General features: G+C 44.4%; 1 protein-coding gene across 13 annotated transcripts in view; it reads right to left on the bottom strand.

The window, feature by feature from the left end:
* The window catches only part of CCSER2 (coiled-coil serine rich protein 2), a 221,163-nt gene that overhangs the window by 22,649 nt on the left and 176,677 nt on the right, over positions 1-21,837 (bottom strand). For 10 of the 13 annotated variants that reach the window (XM_054729279.1, XM_054729277.1, XM_054729278.1 and 7 more), the window contains 3 exons: positions 21,589-21,672; positions 7,412-7,498; positions 3,680-3,769 (listed from right to left, as the gene is read on the bottom strand). In XM_054729279.1, coding sequence (XP_054585254.1) covers positions 3,680-3,769; positions 7,412-7,498; positions 21,589-21,672 — 261 coding nt within the window. Of the gene's footprint in view, positions 1-3,679; positions 3,770-7,411; positions 7,499-20,505; positions 20,532-21,588; positions 21,673-21,837 lie in introns of those variants that run through there. The other 3 variants (XR_008558818.1, XM_054729280.1, XR_008558820.1) reach the window with 3 other exon arrangements.

Below are 21,837 nucleotides of genomic sequence, written 5' to 3'. Positions count from 1 at the left end.
TTAAACTAGAGGCCCGGTACATGAATTCGTGCACCAGTGGGGTTCCTTGGCCTGGCCTGTGGCATCGGGCTGAAACCGGCTCTCCAACATCCCCAGAGGGGTCCCAGATTGCAAGAGGGCACAGGTCAGGCTGAGGGACCCCACCCCTGCACAATCAGGGCTGGGGAGGGATGTGGGAGGTTGGCCAGCTGGGGAGGGACCGCGGGAGGGCTCCAGGGTGTGTCTGGACCATCTCGCTCAGTCCCGATCTGCTGGACTCCAGCAGCAAGCTAACCTACCAGTCGGAGTGTCTGCCCCCTGGTGGTCAGTGCATGTCATAGAGACTGGTCGACCGTTTGACTGCTCCCCCTGGTGGTCAGTGCACGTCAGAGTGAGCGGTTAAGCGGCCTTAGCATATCATTAGCATATTACACTTTGATTGGTTGAACGGATGACCGGACAATTGGACACTTAGCATATTAGGTTTTTATTATATAAGATGAATCCATCAAGTCCAAAAAAAAATAAAAATCAGGGAATAAACTCAATATTTAATATTAATATTTAATAGTTAACATTAAATTGATTAAATAAATATATGTAATTATTCCTTTAAATAAATGCAACTACTTTCTCAGTAATTCCTAGGTATATTTTTAAATTTTATCCTTAAGGGAACTTTAACATTACCTTCACCTATTTCTCTAATCATGTCTGTGTTCCTGCCAATATCATGTCCTTACTTTGCCCAACTCTATATATGTATCTCCCATTTCAATCTGCAACCCCCTCTCAGTTCAGGCACCTCAGTGTGCTTTGCGGGGAAGGAACCCTGGACTAAAAAGTCAGCAGTCTGAAGTCAATAGTATTATTTCAGCCACTGGTTAATTAGGAGACTTGACTATGCCATTTAATCTCCCTTATCTATAAAACAAAGGTATTCAGCCAGGTGATTCCTACAATAAAGGATTACAAGGAAGCATAAAGTCTGGGTTTGTTAGGTGTGATAGGTTGAAAATCTGACCTTCACTTCACTCAAGATCATAGTGAAACTAACTCAGGAATATATTCTTGGACTGTTTTGCACCATTTACTTTCGTCTGGTGAGCAGGCCTGCAAGTAATCAATCACCAGTTTCCAGAACAGTGAAGCTGAGGAGCCAGAGATGATAAAAACTCCCGGGAAGATGGGACTTCACACTTAATGAAGCCACACTCCACTTAGTGACTATGTTAGAAGACACAGACAGCCCTGAGAACATCCTGGAGAAACCCAGAAGGACCACTGCTCCATCTAGAACAAGAGGCATGGTTTTTCATTTTGTAATTGTTTCTAAACAAACAAGTTTCCACATCCTTTGACTTTAAAGAAATATTCCATCACCACTGTCTTTAATAAGCACTTGTTAATACCAGAATCCCCTTATTTGTCTGTGTATTTCCTTTTCCAAATCCTCACTCTACTTCAAAAGCCAGTTGATGGGAGAGGCTCACCAAACTTTTGTTGAAGAAATTAATTATCAGCATTATATTTATTCAAAACGCACAAAAATTGCTAATTAGATGAAAAGAAATAAGTTATAAACTTTAGAGGTCTACATCTAAGTTTTAAAAACTGGATTGCTGATTATTAACTATTACTAGGGGCCCAGTGCACACAATTCATGCACGGGGGAGGGGGTGTCCCTCAGCCCAGCCTGCACCCTCTCCAATCAGACATCCCTCTTGCAATCTGGGACTGCTGGCTTCTAACCGCTCACCTGCCTGCCTGCCTGATCACCCCTAACTACCTCTGCCTGCCTGCCTGATTGCTCCTAACTGCCCTCCCCTGCCAGCCTCATCTCGCCCCCAATGGCCCTCCCTTGCCAGCCTGATCTCACCCCTAACTGCCTCTGCCTGCCTCATTGACCCTAACTGCCCTCCCCTGCCAGCCTGATCTTGCCCCCAATGGTCCTCCCCTGCTGGCCTGATGTTGCCCCTAACTGCCCTCCCCTGCCGGCCTGATCTTGCCCCCAACTGCCCTCCCTTGCCGGCCTGATCTCACCCCTAACTGCCTCTGCCTGCCTCATTGACCCTAACTGCCCTCCCCTGCCAGCCTGATCTTGCCCCCAACAGCCCTCCCCTGCCAGCCTGATCTCACCCCCAAATGCCCTCCCCTGCTGGCCTGATCTCCCCTAACTGCCTCTGCCTTGGCCCCTACCACCATGGCTTTGTCTGGAAGGAAGTCAGACATCTGGAAAATGGCCGGTCGACCCGGTCTAAGTAGCATATTACCCTTTTAGTAGTATAGGTAGATTATATAGGATAGGGGGGTGGGGAGGGAAGCCTTTTTCAGCAGGAGGAGATGCTCTTGGCAGACAAAAACACATAATCCCTATATCTGGACTGATAGCCAGCCATATGCACTATACTGCCAAACTGGCCATGAAAAAAACTCAACTGCCTTCTTACACCTTATACCAAACAGCCCTTAAAATCCCTCCTCAGCCCCCACCTTAGGTTCTGCCTTCACAGTTCACCCAGATTTGGTTCTGATTGGTTGGTTTCTATGCCAGTCAGCATCAAAAGCTCTGCTTCCTAGGCAGCCATTGGCTCCTGGCACTTCACCCAGATTTGGTTCTGATCGGTTGGTTTCTATGCCAGTCAGCATCTCCAGGCCTATCTCTGGGCCTGATCAAAGAGGTGGGGCTGATCAGCAGCCCCCAAGGAGGCCCAGAGAGAAATAGAGGCACGGCTGCTGCCAAAGCTGGGAGAGAAAGAGAGAGGCAACGGCTGATCAACAGCTACCACAGAGGCTGAGGATCAGACTCTGCCTCTCTCTCTGCAGGCCTCTCTCTGGGCCTAATTCACAGCCCCCTCGGCAGTCAGTGTTCGGTCGATCCTTGGTCGTTATGGACCCTGGCTCTTTATATATATAGATAGGTTCTTGTTCATTTGTGCTACTAGGATTTCACTGCCAAAATAAGGCAAAAGAAGAGTCGAGGCTGGGTTATTAGGCATTCTCTTAACAAGAAGTAGCTACTTGTAGCATATGCCATAGGATAAGGATTGTGGCCATCTGATGACTCTGGTTCAGACACAACCTGAACTAAGTTTAGAAAAACTCAGGTTAAATTATGGTCAGTGTATTTTAGTACTAACTATGTTTTGAGATGTAACCTTGAAAAACAATGAAGAAAAGACTGCATGGTTATTTTCTTCAAACCATTACCTAACCATGTCTAAAAGATAACCTTTACTGCCTATTTCCTAATGCATTTATACTTCCTAACAGCCTCAACATTTGAGAAATTCTAATAATAAAATCTATTTGAAAAATTTCAACAACAAAAAAAGAATACATAGCATCATATATTTTCAGAGTCATTTGCTACTAGAAGGAAGGCTGCATTTTGGACTTCTATTTCTTTAAGGGTATGGGGAAATAATACTCTCATAAATATAGGCAATAAGAGAAGACTAGACACTCAAATAAAATGGGTTACAATATGCAGAATGGAAAAGCTATTAAATGCACATTCACTTATGTAACACACACAAGAGAAGCTTTAGAAAGCACATACACTCCTACGAGACAAGAAAAAGACAACTTAAAAAAAATTAACAGCCATGGCCGATTCAAAATGTTTAGAGATCAGAGTAAAAAAGGTGGAACAAAACATCAAAACAGTAAATGACAAGAAGAGGGGTTAATTACTTACAGGAATTCTTCTCCAGGAGGTTTGGGTATATTTATCAGCATATGTGCATTTTTCCTCTTTAGATTTTTGGTGGCAGTTACACCGTGTTGCCTGGACAAAAACACAAAGTTTTATACTTGTATACTTTTTCATATACCTATACATGGACAAACGAAGTAATCAGGATCTCTCTTAGGGGGTAGAAATAAAAGGGCAAACATCAAGATCTATTAGATAGTCACCTGTCTTATTCAGAGATTGGGTTCTAGAGTCAACTTACAATTTTGAATAGTTAAAATTACCTTTGGAAATCTCTTATTATGCATAAAACACACTACCTATGACTTTACACATATAGATACAGTACTATATATATATACATATATAGATGTAGAATATATATGTAACAATATGTAGTATCTAAAGAATACAATTGTAGGATCTTAAGTATTTCCCTAAACTATGATGCTACTACAATAACTGCAGCACAATTTCTTAAATTCATTTTTGATTGGATTCTACTGGATATTAAATATGCCAGCCCACAAATAAGCTTGTCTTTTCACATGACCAGTGCTTTCAAGCTCCTGTAAGGATGTGCTGACTTCATTGGACTGGGAAACTGAAGGGTCTCTGCCCTTTGACAAGACCTATCTGGGCATATCAGTCCATAAATGCATCCTCTACTCATGGTTCTCCTCAAGCATATTCATTGAGTCACTTACACACACAAAGGAATGTGTCTATTGTGTAAACTTTGGTCTTTCAGCTAAATACCAATTTTTTTAAATAAAAATACTGATAATGAGAATTTTTTTCAGTGAGTAGTTGGTATATAACCTTATTATTTGTTAAATAACTCCAATAGAGGTAAATATACTTTCTTGTAGGGATACCTATATAACAAATTCTTGACTATTGCATCAAGCTAAAATTGTAAGTTTCTACTTTAAAAATAATTACCTGTAGGGAGCGGTTATAGGGTTAAGCCTCGGACTGACCTGCTGGCAAAGTCGCAAACAAGTCCCAGCTTGGAGGGCACAGTCCTCTTAGCATAATTAAACCTGATCTTGTGACTGCTCCCTAGATCTTTCCTGGGTAGCTAGTGGGCTGTGGGAGGGGCAGCAAGTGCTGCCAAAACAAGTGAAACTTACAAGAACATTGTCAATTGCCTTGTTTGTCCCTGACTATAAATAAAGCATCAGCTTTGCAGTCTGGATCTGTTCTGTGGCCTCAGCAAGGCACAGAAGATCCACCTAGACCCAGCTTATTCTCTTGTCTATCATTTTTCTTAATCCTTAACCGCCCTCCCTCAGGCTCGCCGAACCCTTGGCTGTGCTGGTGTGGCCCAATTACTAATATTCAAAATTTATCTTAATTGCAATTGGATCATTCCAATTTCCATTTATAAAATAAAATCTAATTAAAACAAAAAGATATCTGTAAGTAGTGACATTTTCCACTTCTTGTAGTACAGACATATTTCCAATTCCTAAGAAATGAGATGGTTATTAAAACAAAATTCTATGTAATAAAAGGGTAATATGCAAACTGACCATCACTCCAACACACAAGATGTCCATCCCCCATGTGGTCAAAGATGGATGCCCCCATGTGGACACAAGATGGCCGCCACAAGATGGCCTGCAGGGGAGGGCAATTGGGGGTGACCAGGCCTGCAGAGTAGGGCAGTTGGGGGCAACCAGGCCTGCAGGGGAGGGCAGTTGGGGGCAACCAGGCCTGCAGGGGACCTGCAGGGGGGGGGGGGGGGACCAGGTCAGCAGGGGGGAGCAGCTGCGGGGGACCAGGCCTGCAGGGGAGGGAAGTTAGTAACAACCAGGCCTACAGGGGAGGGCTGTTGGGGGGGACCAGGCCTGAAGGGGAGGGGAGTTGGGGAAGACCAGGCCAGCAGGGAAGCAAAGTTTGGAGGATTAGGCCTGCAGGGGAGGGCAATTGGGAAGGACCAGGCCAGCAGGGGAGGGCAGTTGGGGGTGACTGGGCCTGCAGGGTAGGGCAGTTGGGGGGACCTGGCCTGCAGGAGAGGGCAGTTGGGCGTGACCAGGCCTGCAGGGGAGGGCAGTTGGGGGTTACCAGGCCTGCAGGGGAGGGCAATTAGGGGCAATCGGGCCGGCAGGGGAGCAGTTAGGCGTCTATCAGGCTGGCAGGGGAGTGGTTGGTGGGTGATCAGGTTGGCAGGCAGAAGCGGTTAGGGGCAATCAGACAGGCAGGCAGGCAAGTAGTTGGGAGCCAGCAGTTCTGGATTGTGAGAGGGATCCCAGATTGGAGAGGGTGCAGGCTGGGCTGAGGGATATATACACCTCCCCTCTCCCCCTCCACGAATTTAGTGCACCAGGCCTCTAGTTCAATATATAATTGACTCTTGAACAATGTGGGATTTAGGTGTGTCAACCTCCTGTGCAACTGAAAATCTGCATATAACTTTTGATTCCCCCAAAGGTTTACTTATAGCCTTCTGTTGACCAGAGCCATAATAACATAAATAGTTGATTAATACATATTTTATATGTTACATGTATTATATACTGTATTCTTTTTTTAAAAAAAATCTTTATTATTGTAAGTATTACACATGTCCCCTCTTTCCCCATTGACCTCTTCTAGCCCACTTCCACCCCTACCCAGGCCTTCACCATCCTATTGTCTGTATCCATGGGTTATGCATATAAGCATACAAGTCTTTGGTTGATATCAGATGAGTGGATATATACTGTATTCTTATAATAAAGCTCCAGAAAAGCAAACGTTATTAAGAAAATCATAAGGAAAATACACTTATAATACTGTATGAATTTACTGAAAAAACAAACTGTGTATAAGTGGACCCATATAGTTCAATCCCATGTTGTTCAATTCAAGAGTCAACTTAAGAGTCTCTAGGTATTCACTCCAATAGGACTTTTCACATATTTAGGAGGTGTGTAAAGAAGGAAAGATAATATAAAACATTCATCTTAAGCCAAGCATATGACTTATTCTCTCTTCTCTAGTGTGATTCTGGAAATAAGTTCCTCTCTGTGTCTGTGTGCTATCAGATGAAGAGTAAGAATTGGCAAGTATCTGAGTTTTCCATAATTAGGAAAACCTAGTTTTTAGTAATATGCTTTTCATTTCCAACAAAGATTTTCCTTGGCTTGTTGGTATTTTTATGCCATTATGTTCTTGTTATCCTGGCCTTTTATATTATTAGAAACTAAATTATATTTAACTTCGAGACAGTGTATGTATTTTCATGTGGAAATATATTTGAATATATTTGAATCTGTAACCACTATACAATTATAAAGATTCTCCTCAGCATCACTCACAGAGGAGAACCATTTCCTTAGAACACTCTTCATGGTCTCCAACAGACAGCCGTGCAGGTATCGAGTCTGATACCCAGTTTCCTTCTGCTATCACAGAGAGAAAACCCCTTGTTCTCAGCTCACCAGTACTCACTTCTTTAAAAACACATTAAAAAAAGGCATTTACCCTGTATCAATAAAATGACTGTAAATTGGTGAATTTAAAAACCCCAAAACATAAGGCCACTGAAAATGAATGGACAAAGATTTTATTTTCACCTTGAATGTTTACTATTTAGACTATAAGTTGAACCACATACTTTTAGAGTGCACATCACCTAAAAATAATATAATAGTGCAACTTTGAAAGCCAAAAATAAAGCCAAGTTTAAATTCTGGCTACCAGTTTAAAAAGTCTTCACTTCACATACTATACTATAATACTTACAAGCTGATGTTCTAATAGTTGGATTTTTTCATCTTTTTTCTTTATTTCCTCTTTAAGTTGTTTTATTTCAATTAATAAATCTTCATTCTGAAATATTACAAAAAATTTAACATGAAGTATTTAATGACATTTAAAATACTCTAATGAGAAACATTAAATCAACGATGAAGACTGAGCAATGAATGATTAATTTATTCAAGGTAAAAATTCTTCTTAAATATTCCAGCTATTAGCCTAAAAAATAACACAAAAAACACATTTTAGTTTTCTATGAATTCATATTCTAATGGAATTTGATGTGTAAAAATTGAACATTAGCAGCAACAGCTAACATTCATTGAGTACTCAACAGGGGCCAAGAACTAAGTACTTTTAGGTATCAACGCATTTTATCCTGACTACAACCCTGAGAGGTACTATTATCCCCATTTTACAGATTAAAACACTGGGACATAGGCTATATAGTACAAGTTACATACAAAACAGTTAACTCCAGCTAAATTTTAAGGGATGTATAAGATGTGCCTGTCACTGAAAATGAAGGGCACAACAAGCAGAGGGAACAGTATAGTTAAAGGAAGAGTTATTTCATGGCTGGTTCCAAAATCAGGAGAGCCCTGACCAGTGTGGCTGTTGGCTGGGCGAAACCCTGTGCACCAAAAGGTTGCCAGTTCGATTACTGATCAAGGCACATGCCCGGTATGCAGGCTCGGTCCCAGGTAGGGGTTGTGCAGGAGGCAGCCGATCAATGTTTTACTCTCACATGGATGTTTTTCTTTCTCTCTTCTTTCCCTTATCTTTTCTCTAAAAATAATAAAAAATATTTTTAAAAAGATTATTTTTTGAGAAGCCACTTTTCTGAAAACTGCTTGAGTCAACTTACTCTATAAGAAATTCTTATAGTATTAAATGGAAATCTATTATCAAGTTAAGCCAGAATCCTGTTATATTTTTAAATATAAAGTATCATTACCTTATAGCTAGCCTATTTTGTTTACTACTATTCAATTACCCAGAAATACATACTGAAGAAGTAGTGCAAGCAAGGATACTAGAATATGTGTGTGTGTGTGTGTGTGTGTGTGTGTGTGTGTATGTGTGTATGAATAATACTATCATGTTTCCAGAGAGAAAAACATGCAAGCAAATAATTAGGATGTATTGTTACTGAGCAAAGGTATGCCATCTCCTTCAGATCTGTTAGGAACAAAAAGACTTGCGGTTTCTTTAACAAGGGATCAGAAACAGATATTTTACGAAGACTTTAACATAGCAAGTAAGCATTACAATGAGGAAGAAATGATTTTTTAAAATGCTGTTATGTAAGTAGGAAGCAAGCCACATAGAACGTTTTTACCAAAATGAAACGTTTGGGTTTGAGTCACATGCCAGGGAACGTTTGGGTAGACTCCAAGCAGAGGCATTTTTTAAAGGTCACTCTGAGGTCTTTGGCATTTTATGTAGAGAGTAGAAAAGGCTGAGAAAGCAAGCACAATGATCTGTACGAAGCTATTTCTGAAATCTACACAAGAAATGTGATATATGGAGAGGAAAGAATATCTGAGCGATAGCTTTTTGAGGTAGAACTCGTAAGATTTATTAATGGATTGGTTGCAATGTCTGAGGAAAGAGAAAAAAGTAAGAATGATTTTATATTTTTGGTTTGAACAAGTGAATAGATGGCTCTTTCTATGGAGCTGGGTAAGAGAGGAAAATAACAATTTGGGAAGGGGTGTGAGGAGATTAATCAAGAGCTTCCTTGGTCTCTGGCTTTTGTCAACTGAGCAAACTGGAATCTCTTTGATCTGGCAGAGAGAGGAGAGGAAAGTCATGTGTTTATTCCCTATCACATTTCTTTTTTGTTTTGTTTTTATCCTCACCCAAGGATATTTTTCCAATGATTTTTAGGGAGAGTGGAAGAGAGAGGGAAAGACAGAGAGGAATATCGATGTGAGAGAAACACATCGATTGGTTGCCTCCTGCATGAGTCCTGACCAGGGCTGGGAGGAGCCTGTAACCAAGGTAAGTGACCGGAATCGAACTGGGACCCTTTGGTCTGCAGGCCTATGCTCTATCCACTGAGCCAAACTAGCTAGGGCCCTATCTAAAAAAATCCTATATAATAAAAGGCTAATATGCAAATTGTCCCCTCAGGAATTCAAATGGCCGGGAGTTCGATTGTGCACTATGACCACCAGGGGGCAGTGCAGAATGAAGGAAGGCCCCGGCTGGCAGCTGGCAACCAGGGGAAGGAAGGCCCTGATAGGCACTGATTGTGGGCCAGGCCTAGGGACAAATTTCGTGCACCAACCCTCTAGTAATATTAACGAAAAAAAAAAAAAATTGACTGCAGGAAAATATGGCAATTATAAGATACCACAAAAGACAAACATATGGCTATCCAAGAGTCATAGAAATACTTGCAGTCTTTGACTTGGTTATCCCATTTCTAGGAATCTATGCCAAAGAAACGGTCCTATGTATGAGAAAACTTACAACAAGGTATTATCTGAAAGTTTACAAATATACACCTGTCCTATAGGGAACAATTGAAATACAACTTGATGGAGTACTAGTTAGCCATCACTCAGTCAGTGTTAAGTTCTGCCACTGATGGAGGAAAGGACCCCAAAATAAAACCAAAATACAATTAGTAATACCACTGATAAGCACCATGTACACAGCACTCGTCATATGACAGGCACTGCTCTAAGGATTTTACACATGAAGATCAGCAAAGGAGAATGCAACAGGGGATGGGTTAGCTCCAGGAGAGCTTTAAAGGATGAATAAAATGTTCTGAAGACACAGAAGTGTGACAGGTCTTGGGTTTTAGGGTGAGAGAGGCTGAGTGTTGTAGACGATACGGGATGAGGACAAGCACAGCACATTTGGAGAACTACAAGTGGTGCCAATGCACAAAAGCTGTGGTGGGAGCAATGTGGTCAATTACTAGGCAATGGCCAGATCAGAGGGCCCCGAGTATCAATATGGCCCAAGCCAGGGAGTGACACATGAATTTGCATTTGAGATGTCTTTGACAGCTGTTTTGAAGACACACTTGACAACATCAACAACAAAACTAGGCCAGGAAACTTACTGTCAAGATGTAATACTCCAGACAAGTAGAAGCCTGACACACAAGAGTGATAACAGGGGTGAGAAGGGAGAGCAGTAAAATCACATTAGAAGATTTTGGTGATTCGCTGGATGTGAGAGGAGAACCCAGAGGAGCAGTCAAGAGTGACATCTGAAGGAGTTCCGTAGAGGAATGGCGGCCTAACGGAGCTTCTGTTCCTCTCCGCTGACATTTCTACAAGTTAACCACCTATAATTCAACAAAGAAGTCCCTGCTCAGCATTAGACGCGTGCCTGAGCGACTGTGCACCGAAACAACTAAAGGTGGGCACCCGGGAATAAGGGGGGAGATGAGAAGGAGGAAAGCCTGCAGCTGGGAGCTGGTGGCTGGGCTGGGAGAGGGGAGGAAAAGCAGGCAGTAGCAGGCGCTTCCTTGGGCCAGGAGGAACAGAGAGCTGCACGTGCGGGCGGGGGGGGGGGGGGGGGGGGGGGGGCAGCCCAGCAGGGCCAGCAGCCTGTGTGAGAGAGAAGTGTCTGAATCAGCAGACGCCTGACAGAGCACTGTTGTCCAGGGCGGTGGTGTATCAAACAGAAACAGAACCAGAGAGCCCTGCTGCCACTTGGACTCCCCAAACTCCCCTCCCGCTGCCCTGGGAGTCGGGCCCAGGAGCTAAGGTCTGTAAACCAAGAGCTGCTGCAGTGGAACCGCTGCTTCTCTCTGTGACTGAGCCCCAGAGGGGTGCTTGGGGCAAGACTGCATGGAGGTCAGAGATCACCATTACAGTGAGGGCAAAACAAACCCCACCCCAAGCAGCATGGCTGTATTGTGTGTTGTTTTTTTTTAATTTCTTTATTGATTAAGGTGTCACATATTTGTCCTCATCCCCCCATTCCCATCCCACACCCCTCCCCACAGATGCCCCCACCCCCCTGTTGTCCTTAACCACTGGTTAGGCTCATATGCTTGCACACAAGTCCTGTGGTTGATCTCTCCCCTTTTACCCCCACCCTCTCCTCCCCTCCCTCTGAGGCCCGACAGTCCGATCGATGCCTCCTTGTTTCTGGGTCTGTTCTTGTTCATCAGTCTATGTTGTTCATCATTTCCCCTAGATGAGTGAGATCATGTGTTACTAGAAATATACTTATAAGAACCGAATGTGAGACAAGCAATAATAGTTATGCTGACAGGCAAATGAATCAGTCTGTAGTGAGTTTCTTTCTGGACCAACAGTTCTTTTGAGACCCAATTTCAATGTCCACCAGTTCCTTATGTGTGCATGTCAGCACTGACTTTTCAGTTCTGGATGGTGGATAAATGGTGGTAATGCAGGTCCGACTCCCTCTGGTTTGGTCTTGCCCGGACCCAGGGGTGCGGCCTCACCCGGACTCAGGGGCGCGCGGCCTCACCCGGACCCGGGACCCAGCATCACCTGGGCCCCGGGGCGCGTGGCCTCACCCGGACCCAGGGGCGCGTGGCCTCGCTCGGACCCAGGGGCACGCGGCCAGACCTGGACCCGGGACCCAGCGGGGCTTCGTCTTCCCGATCCCAACTCCCATCGGTCAATTCCTTCTCAGCAATTCCTTCGGCCATTTTCTCAAAGCTCCGGGGCGGCTGCCGCGGAACTCGCTGGGCAGCGGGCTCGGCGAAGCTCCGGTGTGCCCGGTGCGCGGTGGTGGGCTGGTCCGAGGTCGCTGCGACAGTGCTCGGGTCTGCAGCGGCAGCCCAAGATGGCGGCATAGGGCGGCCGCCTGATCGTTGCCTACCACAACAATTTTGAAACTACAACAGGAAAACAGAGCAGACACCATCCAGAACCACCGGAGGGCTGGCTGAGCAGATGCTCTACAACTAGAATAAAAGAGAGGGGGACGCGGGATGATGCTGATGCCGGTGACCCAAAGACCACACTTTAAGAACTACGGCTCTGGCGACACAATGGCGGCCTGGAGCGTGCTCGGTGCGGTTCCCCCGGCGGTCTCCGGCTGAGGGGACGGCTCCGCTCGCTGCCGAGCACGGACAGATGAGCCCCTGGGGGACATGGGGTGGGAGACTCCACGCTTGCTGACCTCTGAGTCCTTCGAGAATCTCTGCACCCCGGAAGCGGCCAGGTGCGCACGCCCGGCGACCGGCTGTATTGTTTTTTGCTTTTCATTTCAGAGAGGAAGGAGGAGAAAGGTCGGGGGAGGGGAGACATCAATGATGGGAGAGAATCATTGATAAGAGGCCTCCTGCACGCCCCACACTGGGATTTGAGCCCACAATCGGGACATGTACCCTGACCGGGAATTGAACTGTGACCTCCTGTTTCACAGGTTCAAGCTCAATCACTGAACCACATCCCGACTGTATTGCTCACTGAAGCCAGGGAGGCTCCAGTCTAGGAAAACACAGAGGTGAAAATCTTGTAATTCAGCACCATCTACAGGAAAATAGTAGAAAGACTTCTTCAGAGATAAACGAGAAAGCAAAGGAGGACAGCAAATACCATGAAGGACTACAGTAAAGACAATGACCAGAAAGAAAGTGAAAAATCCCCAGAAAGCAGGTCAGAACACATGGAAATGTGATATAATCTTGACAGATTTCAAGACTGCAGTTCTGAAAACACTCAATGAGATATGAGCAAATAATGACAGACAATTCAGTTCATTCAGAAACAAGTCAATAAGCAAAATGACTACTTTATCAAAGAAATTAAAACTTCAAAAAAGAACCTATCGGAAATCCTGGAAACGAAGCCCGCAACTAAGGAGACTGAGTGAACTACTGCGGCCCGTCCTGCGCGGCAGCCGCACTGCCGTCTGCCTCCAGCCGCTCAGCCGGGGCTGCAGGGGCCACCGCGAGCTCGCCTCCCGTGCCAGGGCAGCCCAGGGCAGGAGACCAGGTGGTCACCCTGCCTCACTCACGAATCTGATGATAAGAAACCTAAGTGCTGTGAGAAGAGAGGCAATGGGAAAGAGACAGGTGGAAGAGGCACCGGGCCCTTGACTAAAATAGTGGGCTTTAGGGTTAATCCCTTCTGACCATCCCAGCGCAGACCATTTCCCTAAAGAAACGTCAAGTGGAATGTGAGGAAAGAGGAAGAACAAGTATTCCTACCATGTATCTCCCTTCACCTTTGTGAAAAGTTCAGCTCACGCACAGCAGTATTTGTAGACAACAACACTATTTGTCAGTCTAATCTGAGAATCGCCCGGCAATGTGCAGCATTAGCAATACATTAGCACATCACACACAGGTCCAGCCTGGCAGAGGGGCTCGGATGGACGACGGGCACAGTCGGACAGGATGAAGAGCCTCTGCACCAGTGGAGAGAGGATATGGAGCAGTGAGTGCTCCCCGACACTCGGGTCATGACAGGATTTGGGGTAAGTGCCCCATCGGAGATCATGTTGACTCTTGACACCCCTAGAGGACTTGGAAGCAGGCCGCCATCAACTGGTGTGACACAGCCGCAGTGGGAGCAGCTACGGACCCGGCCTCCAGGGGCCAGACGCCTGAGTTGGACTCCCTGAGCCGCCACCCAGCGAGAGATCCAGCGAGAGATCCACAGATGGCGCCGCCACCATGCCCAGCTGCCACCACTGCTGGGAGTAAGAAGAGAGGCCAGATGCTGCAGGAGTGTTTTGCAATGTGCATACTTATTCTCGCTATGATTCCCTTCCCCCCATTCAGAGCCACTTTGAGCCAAGGGCAGCAGTGAGAGTGGGGGGCGGGGGGAAGAGCTAGGGGGGACCACCGGGATGACAGGGACAACACAGCCAGCAGCTGCAGGGGTGGAGCAGGGGCCCAGGATCTTGAAAGCAGTGGGGACGGAGCTAGTAAGAGTTCCCCATTTGCAACTGTGCTGACTGGTCTTCAGGAGACTGGTGAGTGTCCACTTCCCCACTGAGCGCTGATGCTACGGCCACGTGTCTGCTATCCTGGAAGCGGTGATGTGGGGTTGAACCCCAGAAGTAGAGGGTACCTAGCTGCCAAGAAGGCAGTCACCCAAGGGAACAGAGGAGGGTACCCATCAGATTTTGGTCGCAGTTACAGAAGAAAACTGGGAGCCAATACTCTCTCATTGAGAGACAGTAGGCAGTCTGTGCTGCCCTGCAGGCCCGTGTGACCACGCCCATGTCGGGGGTGGCACAAACCCCACTTGACTCAAGTAGGAGTTGGGGGGAGGGGCATTTGGAACAGAGGGAAGTGGTGAGCACCAGCCCTCTGTCACAGGAGTTACAGACCTGTGAGGTCCTGTGACATGTGAGACCCTATGAAGGGATAAAGCTCGAGTGGAAGAGCTACTCCCTAGTTCGTTCTGAGAGGGCATGTCATCCTCCCAGAGGCAATATGTGCTAAGGACGAGTCAAATAGGGGGAACCCTACTACACGGACAGCTGTGACTGTCCATTTGAGTACAGATGAACTGTGGTTCGATTCAGATACTGGGCAGAGTAGCCCTTTGGCCATGAGAAGGACAGCTGGGCTGTCTTTGTGGCACTAGCAACAGTGGCTAGTAGACCATCATCCCATGTGGGGACAGGAAATGTGAACTCCACCAGGGGGTGGAACCTACAAGTTTTGCTATTAGGGCCCCACATATGAGTACTGGTCATAGCATGTTAGTTTATATTATTATTGTGAACTCTGTGTTTAGGGAGCTGGCAAGTAGGCAGAGTGCCCCTAGAAGGCCATCTAGCATAAGAGGTGCAGTATGGGAACACTGTCAGAGTACCCCGGATGCTCAAGGCCAAGTGGAGTGTAGAGGCCTTGTTTAGAATACGCCGGATGTCCAAGGCCACGCTGAGCGTGGGAATCTTAATCAGAACGTTCATGGCTAAGATGCTATAAGCAGGTGCAAGGACACAGCAATCCAGACTGCGCAGGCGTGCCCTTCTCTAACCCTAATGATTGAGGCCATTATTTGAAAAGAAGCCTCTTTTGTCTAAGTGGTATTAAAGTACGGTGCTGACCAGCCAGTTAGTGAGCTCATATGCGGCTACTATGAGAGGCTGTAGGTCCAGAGGCAATGTGCGGCTGCTCAGATAATAGCTCCTATGTTGGAGGCTGCTACTATGTAAGAAAGATGTATCTCCGTTACCTAGCCAGTGTGTGGCTACCTACTGTATGGGACTGTTTTGAAAGACTGTTTTTTTAGTAGCTTCTTGAAAGCAATGGCTACTTGGCTACTAGCTTCTACAATAAAGACTTTCTTATACAGCACCCCCTCCTCCAAAAGAGTAAACTACTGAGCATAGAAAATAGGACCAATTCTAGTGATATCAAAGATAGGAACCAATATATGACACAGAAGGAAGAGACAATTAAGAAAAATGAAAGCGCTCTACAAGACCTATTTGACTCCATCAGAAAAAAGCAATATAAGAACTGCAGATATTCCAGAGGAGGAAGAGAGGGAGCATGGAATACAGAGTCTATTAAAAAGAATGATGGATGAGAACTTCCCAAATCTATGGAAAGAACTAGATCCTCGAATCCAAGAAGAAAACAGAACACCTAGTTACCTCAATCCAAAGAGGCCCTTTTCAAGGCACTTGGCATCAAAACTGTCAAAAATTAATGACAAAGAAAAAATCCTCAAAGCAGCCAGGGAAAAGAAGAAAGTGACCTACAAAGGAAAACCCATCAGAATCTCATCTGACTTCTTAGCAGAAACTCTACAAGCCAGAAGAGAGTGGAACCAAATATTCAAATGCCTGAAAGAGAGATATTATCAGCCACGAATAATATATCCAGCAAAATTATTCTTTAAATATGAATGAGAAATATAGATATTCTTGAGAGATTTTATCACCATGAAACCTCCATTGCAGGAAATACTCAAGGGAGATATTCCACCTGAAATAAAGAACATAAGGCACAACACTACAAGTAAGATCACCAAAAAACTTAGAGCAAACAGGGATAATTTGTGACAATAAAAATATCCATTTATGATTAAAACACTCAATAAACTAGGAATAGAAGGAAGGTAACTCAACATAATAAAGACCATATATGATAAACTCTCCGCTAATATCATACTTAATGGTGAAAAACTGAAAGCTTTTCCTCTAAGATCAGGAACAAGACAAGGACGCCCACTCTCACCACTCTTATTCAACAGAGTGCTGGAAGACCCAGAGTAATGAGGCAAGAGAAAGAAATAAAAGGCTTCCAAATTGGGAAGAAAAAAGGGAAAGTGTCAATTTTTGTGGGCGACATCATTCTGAATATAGAAAACCCTGAAGACTCCACCGAAAAACTATTAGAAACAATAAACAAATACAGTCAAGGTGTAGGATATAAAATCAATGTGCAAAAATCCACTGCCTTCCTGTATACTAACAACAAAACTTCAAAAAAAGAAATGAAAAAAACAATTCCTTTTGCAATTGCAACAAAAAAAAAAAAAACAAAAACAAAAAAAAAAAAACCCTAGGAATAAATTAAACAAAGAACACAAAAGATCTATATGCTGAAAATTACAAAACATTATTAAAAGAGATTGGAAAAGTCATAAAATATCCCATGTTCATGGATTGAAAGAATCAACATAATTAAAATGGCCATATTGCCCAAAGCAATGTACATACTTAATGCAATCCCCATCAAAATCCCAATGTCATTTTTTAAAGAAATAGAACAAGAAATCATCAGATTTGCATGAAACCACAAAAGAACCCAAAAAGCCAAAGCAATCACGAGAAAAAAGGGACGAAGCTGGAGGTATTACACTACAGAGCTACAATAATCAAAACAGCATGGCATTGGCAGAGAAACAGATATACTGATCAATAGAACAGAACAGAGAGCCCAGCTATAAAACCTCATGTCTATGGACAGATAATTTTTGACAAAGGAACCAGAAATGGTGTAAAGCTAGTCTCTTCAATAAATGGTGCTGGGAAAACTGGAAAGCCACATGCAAATGAATGAAACTGGATGCAGTTTGTCCCCATGTACAAATGGATCAAAGACCTAAATATAAGACCCAAAATGATGTTACATAGAAGAAGAAAATATAGGTACCAAACTTATGGACTTTGGCAGTAGAGAATATTTTATGACTTGACCCCAAAGGCAAGGGAAATAAAGGCAAAAATAAGTAAATGGGACGATATAAAACTAAAAAGCTTCTGCACAGCAAAAGGAACAACAAAACAAAGAGGCAGCCACCCAGGTCAAAGATGATATTTGCAAACAGTAGCTCCAACAAAGGTTTAATTTCCAAAATATATAAAAAACTCGTAAAACTCAACAACAAACAAACAACCCAATCAAAGAGTGGGCAGAGGGCCTTAGTTGGTTTGGCTCAGTGGATAAAGCACTGGCCTGTGGACTGAAGGGTACTGGGTTCGATTCTAGTCAAGGGCACATGCCTGGGTTGTGGGCTGGATCCCTAGTAAGGAGCATGCAGGAGGCAGCCGCTTAATGATTCTCTCTCATCACTGATGTTTTCTCTCTCTCTCTTCCTCTCTGAAATCAATAAAAATATATATTTTTAAAAAGGTGGGCAGAGGACCTGAAAATACACCTCTCCCAAGAAGACATACGAACAGCCAATAGATATATGAAGAGATGTTCAACCTCACCGGCAATTAGGGAAATGCCAATCAAAACTACAATGAGATTCCACCTTATACCTGTAGAGCGCCCTTATCAATAAGACAAGCAATGACAAGTGTTGGAGAGGCTGTGGAAAAACGGGGAACCCTCATTCACTGCTGGTGGGAATTCAGATGGTACAGTCACTATGGAAAGCAGTCTGGTGATTCCTCAAAAAATTAAGAATAGAGCTACCATACAACCCAGCAGTCAGTCTCCTGGGTATATACCCGAAAACCTTGAATTCATGTAGTCGCAAAGATATAAGCACTCCTATGTTCATTACAGCATTATTCACGGTGGCCAAGACATGGAAACAACAATAGTGTCCCACAATAGAGGACTGGATAAAGAAGATGCAGTACATATACACAATGGAATACTACTCAGCCATAAGAAAGGATGAAATACCGTCATTTGCAGCAACATGGATACACCTTGAGAACATTATGTTAAGTGAAATAATTCAGTCAGAAAAGCTAAAAATTATATTATCTCCCTCATATGTGGGATATAAAACTGAAACTCGTGAACACAAACAGCAGTGTAGTGGTTGCCAGAGAGAAGGGGAGGGTGAGAACAGGGTCCTAATATAAAGGTGACAGGAGAAGATTTGACTCTGGGTGGTGGGCATGGAGTGCAATATACAGATCTTGTAACATGAAACCCACACCTGAAACCTATATGTTCCTATTGACCAATGTTACCCCAATCAATTTAATAACTAAAAATATTAAAATCATAAAAATGAGTTCCATTTGTATTTCTAGCTTGGGTGATATGGTGAACTGTTGTGCCATGAAAAGAATTGGAGAATAAAGGAGGGGAAGTAATATTTGTGAGTTTTAAATATACTATTAGAGGCACCTATGGGTGGAACATACAGTGGAAATTTCCAATGGGCAACTGTATTATCAAATATTAAAGAAAGACTTTACATGTTCCCAATCATGTCATATGTGAAATCATGACATTAAAGGTTGAAAGGGGACTGGGCTAACTACATCAATCTACATTCTAAAGAAGAAAAGGCACCTAGAAAGGAAACAAGAGAAAAAAGGGTAAAAGGGATTTCAAAAAGCATGGAAAAAAAGCTTTTTAAGACCAAAGGCACACCAAACGTCTACAGCATTAAAATCAGCAGCTATTTTAAGTTTCCAGACTTCCATGTTTACTGGAAGGGGTTTCAAGGAGAAGCAAGGAAAAGTTTATCTGATTTACTGCATACACTGAGGATGAAGAGGAAGTGATAAAGCACGCTGAAGCAGACATAGCGGCAGACGCAGTCGGGTCCTTAGCAGCGCAGAAGAGTCACAAGAACACGAGGAGAGCAGGGTCCTCCACAGCACCGTGGCCGCTTTCCCTGGAGCGGGGCAAAGTGAATGAGAGGACACCTGATATAGGCACGTTGGGTGGCAGGTAGCAGGTGACCTTGTTTGGTGAGCACAAAGCTACTGAAGAAGTTGAGAAGAGTGGCTGAGAACTGGGCTGGAGGAGAGTTTGTCTGGACAGTTTATCAGGGGAATGGGAGAGGGAGATGTCCTGAGATAAAGGAGAGATTAGAGACATGGCAGGTCCAGTGGAGATTTTAGACCTTAAATTTGTAATGACACAAGTCACCATATTTACATCATTTGGAAACTGCTAAACCATTTTAGATGACATGGAAACACAGCTAGGAATCTGCTGATGAAAGTGCAGGAGCGTCTGGAGAAAGGGACTATCAGCTACTGCGTCTTATATTGAAAAAGAAGGAAGAAAGACGAGGAATGGTCTGCCTAGAAGGAATGGAGCAGGACGAGAAAATAGATGCAGAAACATGGAGGCATGGAGCAGACTGAGGTATCTCAGAGGGAAGGAGGGGAGGAGGTGGGAAGAGATTAACCAAAGAACTTACATGCATAACCCACCGACACAGACAATAGTGCAGTGAAGGCCTGGGGGGCGGGGTGAGGGAGGGGGAACAGGGGAGAGGGGGTTAGTGGGGGAAAATAAGGTGACCTCTGTAGTACTTTCAAAATAAAGATAAATTTTTTAAAAAGGAAAATAAAGTGACTGACCTCAAGAGGTCATCTGAGAGCAAAAATCCAGTAGCAAATAGTACAATAGGGATATGACAATGATGTTAAAAATTTGCACAGAATATTATGGCTGTTTCTTGAGAAAAGAAAGGCTGAATGACATGTTTGAATTCTGTGAAGTTTAAAGCAAGGAGACTGCAGAGACATGGTCTCTCACCATGGGAATGATGGCCAAGTTCAATGTACATAAGGGGAGGAGGGAGGGGACAGAAACCACAAACAATGACACTATTATTGAACATTAAAAAAGTTAGGGACTAGTCCTAGCTGGTTTGGCTCAGTGGACAGTGTCAGCCTGCAGACTGAAGGGTCCCAGGTTCGATTCCATCAAGGGCACGTGCCTGGGTTGCGGGCTCTCCCTTCCTTTCTGAAATCAATAAAAATATATATTATATATATAAAAAGTTAGAGACTAACCAGCCACACAGATTTTTTCTTAAAGTTGTATAATATAGATTTAAAACAATGGATACAAACTCTTCCCTCTCCAGTGTATTTCTCAACTCCTTAAATCTGAACTGGCCTAATGACTTCCTATGATAAACACAAGGTGGGAAAGGCGAAGTTGTTCAAGTTTAAAACTTGGGCTTTAAAAAATCTGACACTTTCTCTTGCCATGAGGACCCCTAATATTTCAACCAAGTGAACAAGATAGGGATGACCTGCTGGGTGAAAGACTACAGGGAGAGGAGCTGCGGGCCCCGGGCAGCAATCAGCTAGCAGAGGCATGAGTGAGCCCAGCCGAAACCAGGGAAACATCCAGCGGAACCCAGCACAAAGTTCTAAAATCCAATCCTATCTAATAAAGAGGTAATATGCAAAATGACCATCACTCCAACAAACAAGATGGCCACCACAAAATGGCTGGCAGGGGAGGGCAGTTGTGGGCGATCAGGCCTGCAGGGAAGGGCAGTTAGGAGTGACCGGGCCTGCAGGGGAGGGCAGATGGGGGCAACCAGGCCTGCAGGGAAGGGCAGTTAGGAGTGACCAGGCCTGCAGGGGAGGGCAGATAGGGGCAACCAGGACAGCAGGGGAGGGCAGTTAGGGATGACCAGGCTGGTCGGGGAGGGCAGTTAGGGAAAATCGGGCCGGCAGGGGAGTAGTTAGGTGTTGATCAGGCTGGCAGGGGAGTGGTTAGAGGGTGATCAGGCTGGCAAGGGAGTGGTTAGGGGCAATCAGGCAGGTAGGCAGGCAGGCCAGCTGTTGGGAGCCAGCAGTCCTGGATTGTGAGAGGGATGTCCACTGCCCTGTTGGGATCGGGCCTAAAGGGGCAGTCGGACATCCCTGAGGGGTCCCAGATTGGAGAGGGTGCAGGCTGGACTGAGGGACACCCCCTGCCCACGTGCACGAATTTCATGCACTGTGTGTCTAATTTTAGTAATAAAAAGAATTTTGAAAAATTCAGCATGACTACCTAGTCATACCTTGTATATTTGATCGCCATCTTCTGGTTCCGGACTAGATGGCAATGACAGCTGGATATCATGCAATGATCCACTCCCATCATGCTGTCAGAAGGAAGAAAAGGAAAATAGAGATTAATACATAACTGCGGGCATTCAGTTACCTTAATTCACCCCAGACTAAATGCTAGCACAGCAAAGAACAAATAGAAAACAAGTTGTAGAAATCTCCCTTTCATCTCTACGCACTTGTAGAAGGAAATGTGGAAG

The sequence above is a fragment of the Eptesicus fuscus genome, chromosome 17, assembly GCF_027574615.1.
Source record: "Eptesicus fuscus isolate TK198812 chromosome 17, DD_ASM_mEF_20220401, whole genome shotgun sequence".
Taxonomy (NCBI): Eukaryota; Metazoa; Chordata; class Mammalia; order Chiroptera; family Vespertilionidae; genus Eptesicus; species Eptesicus fuscus.
This window is presented reverse-complemented; position numbering and strand designations above follow the sequence as displayed.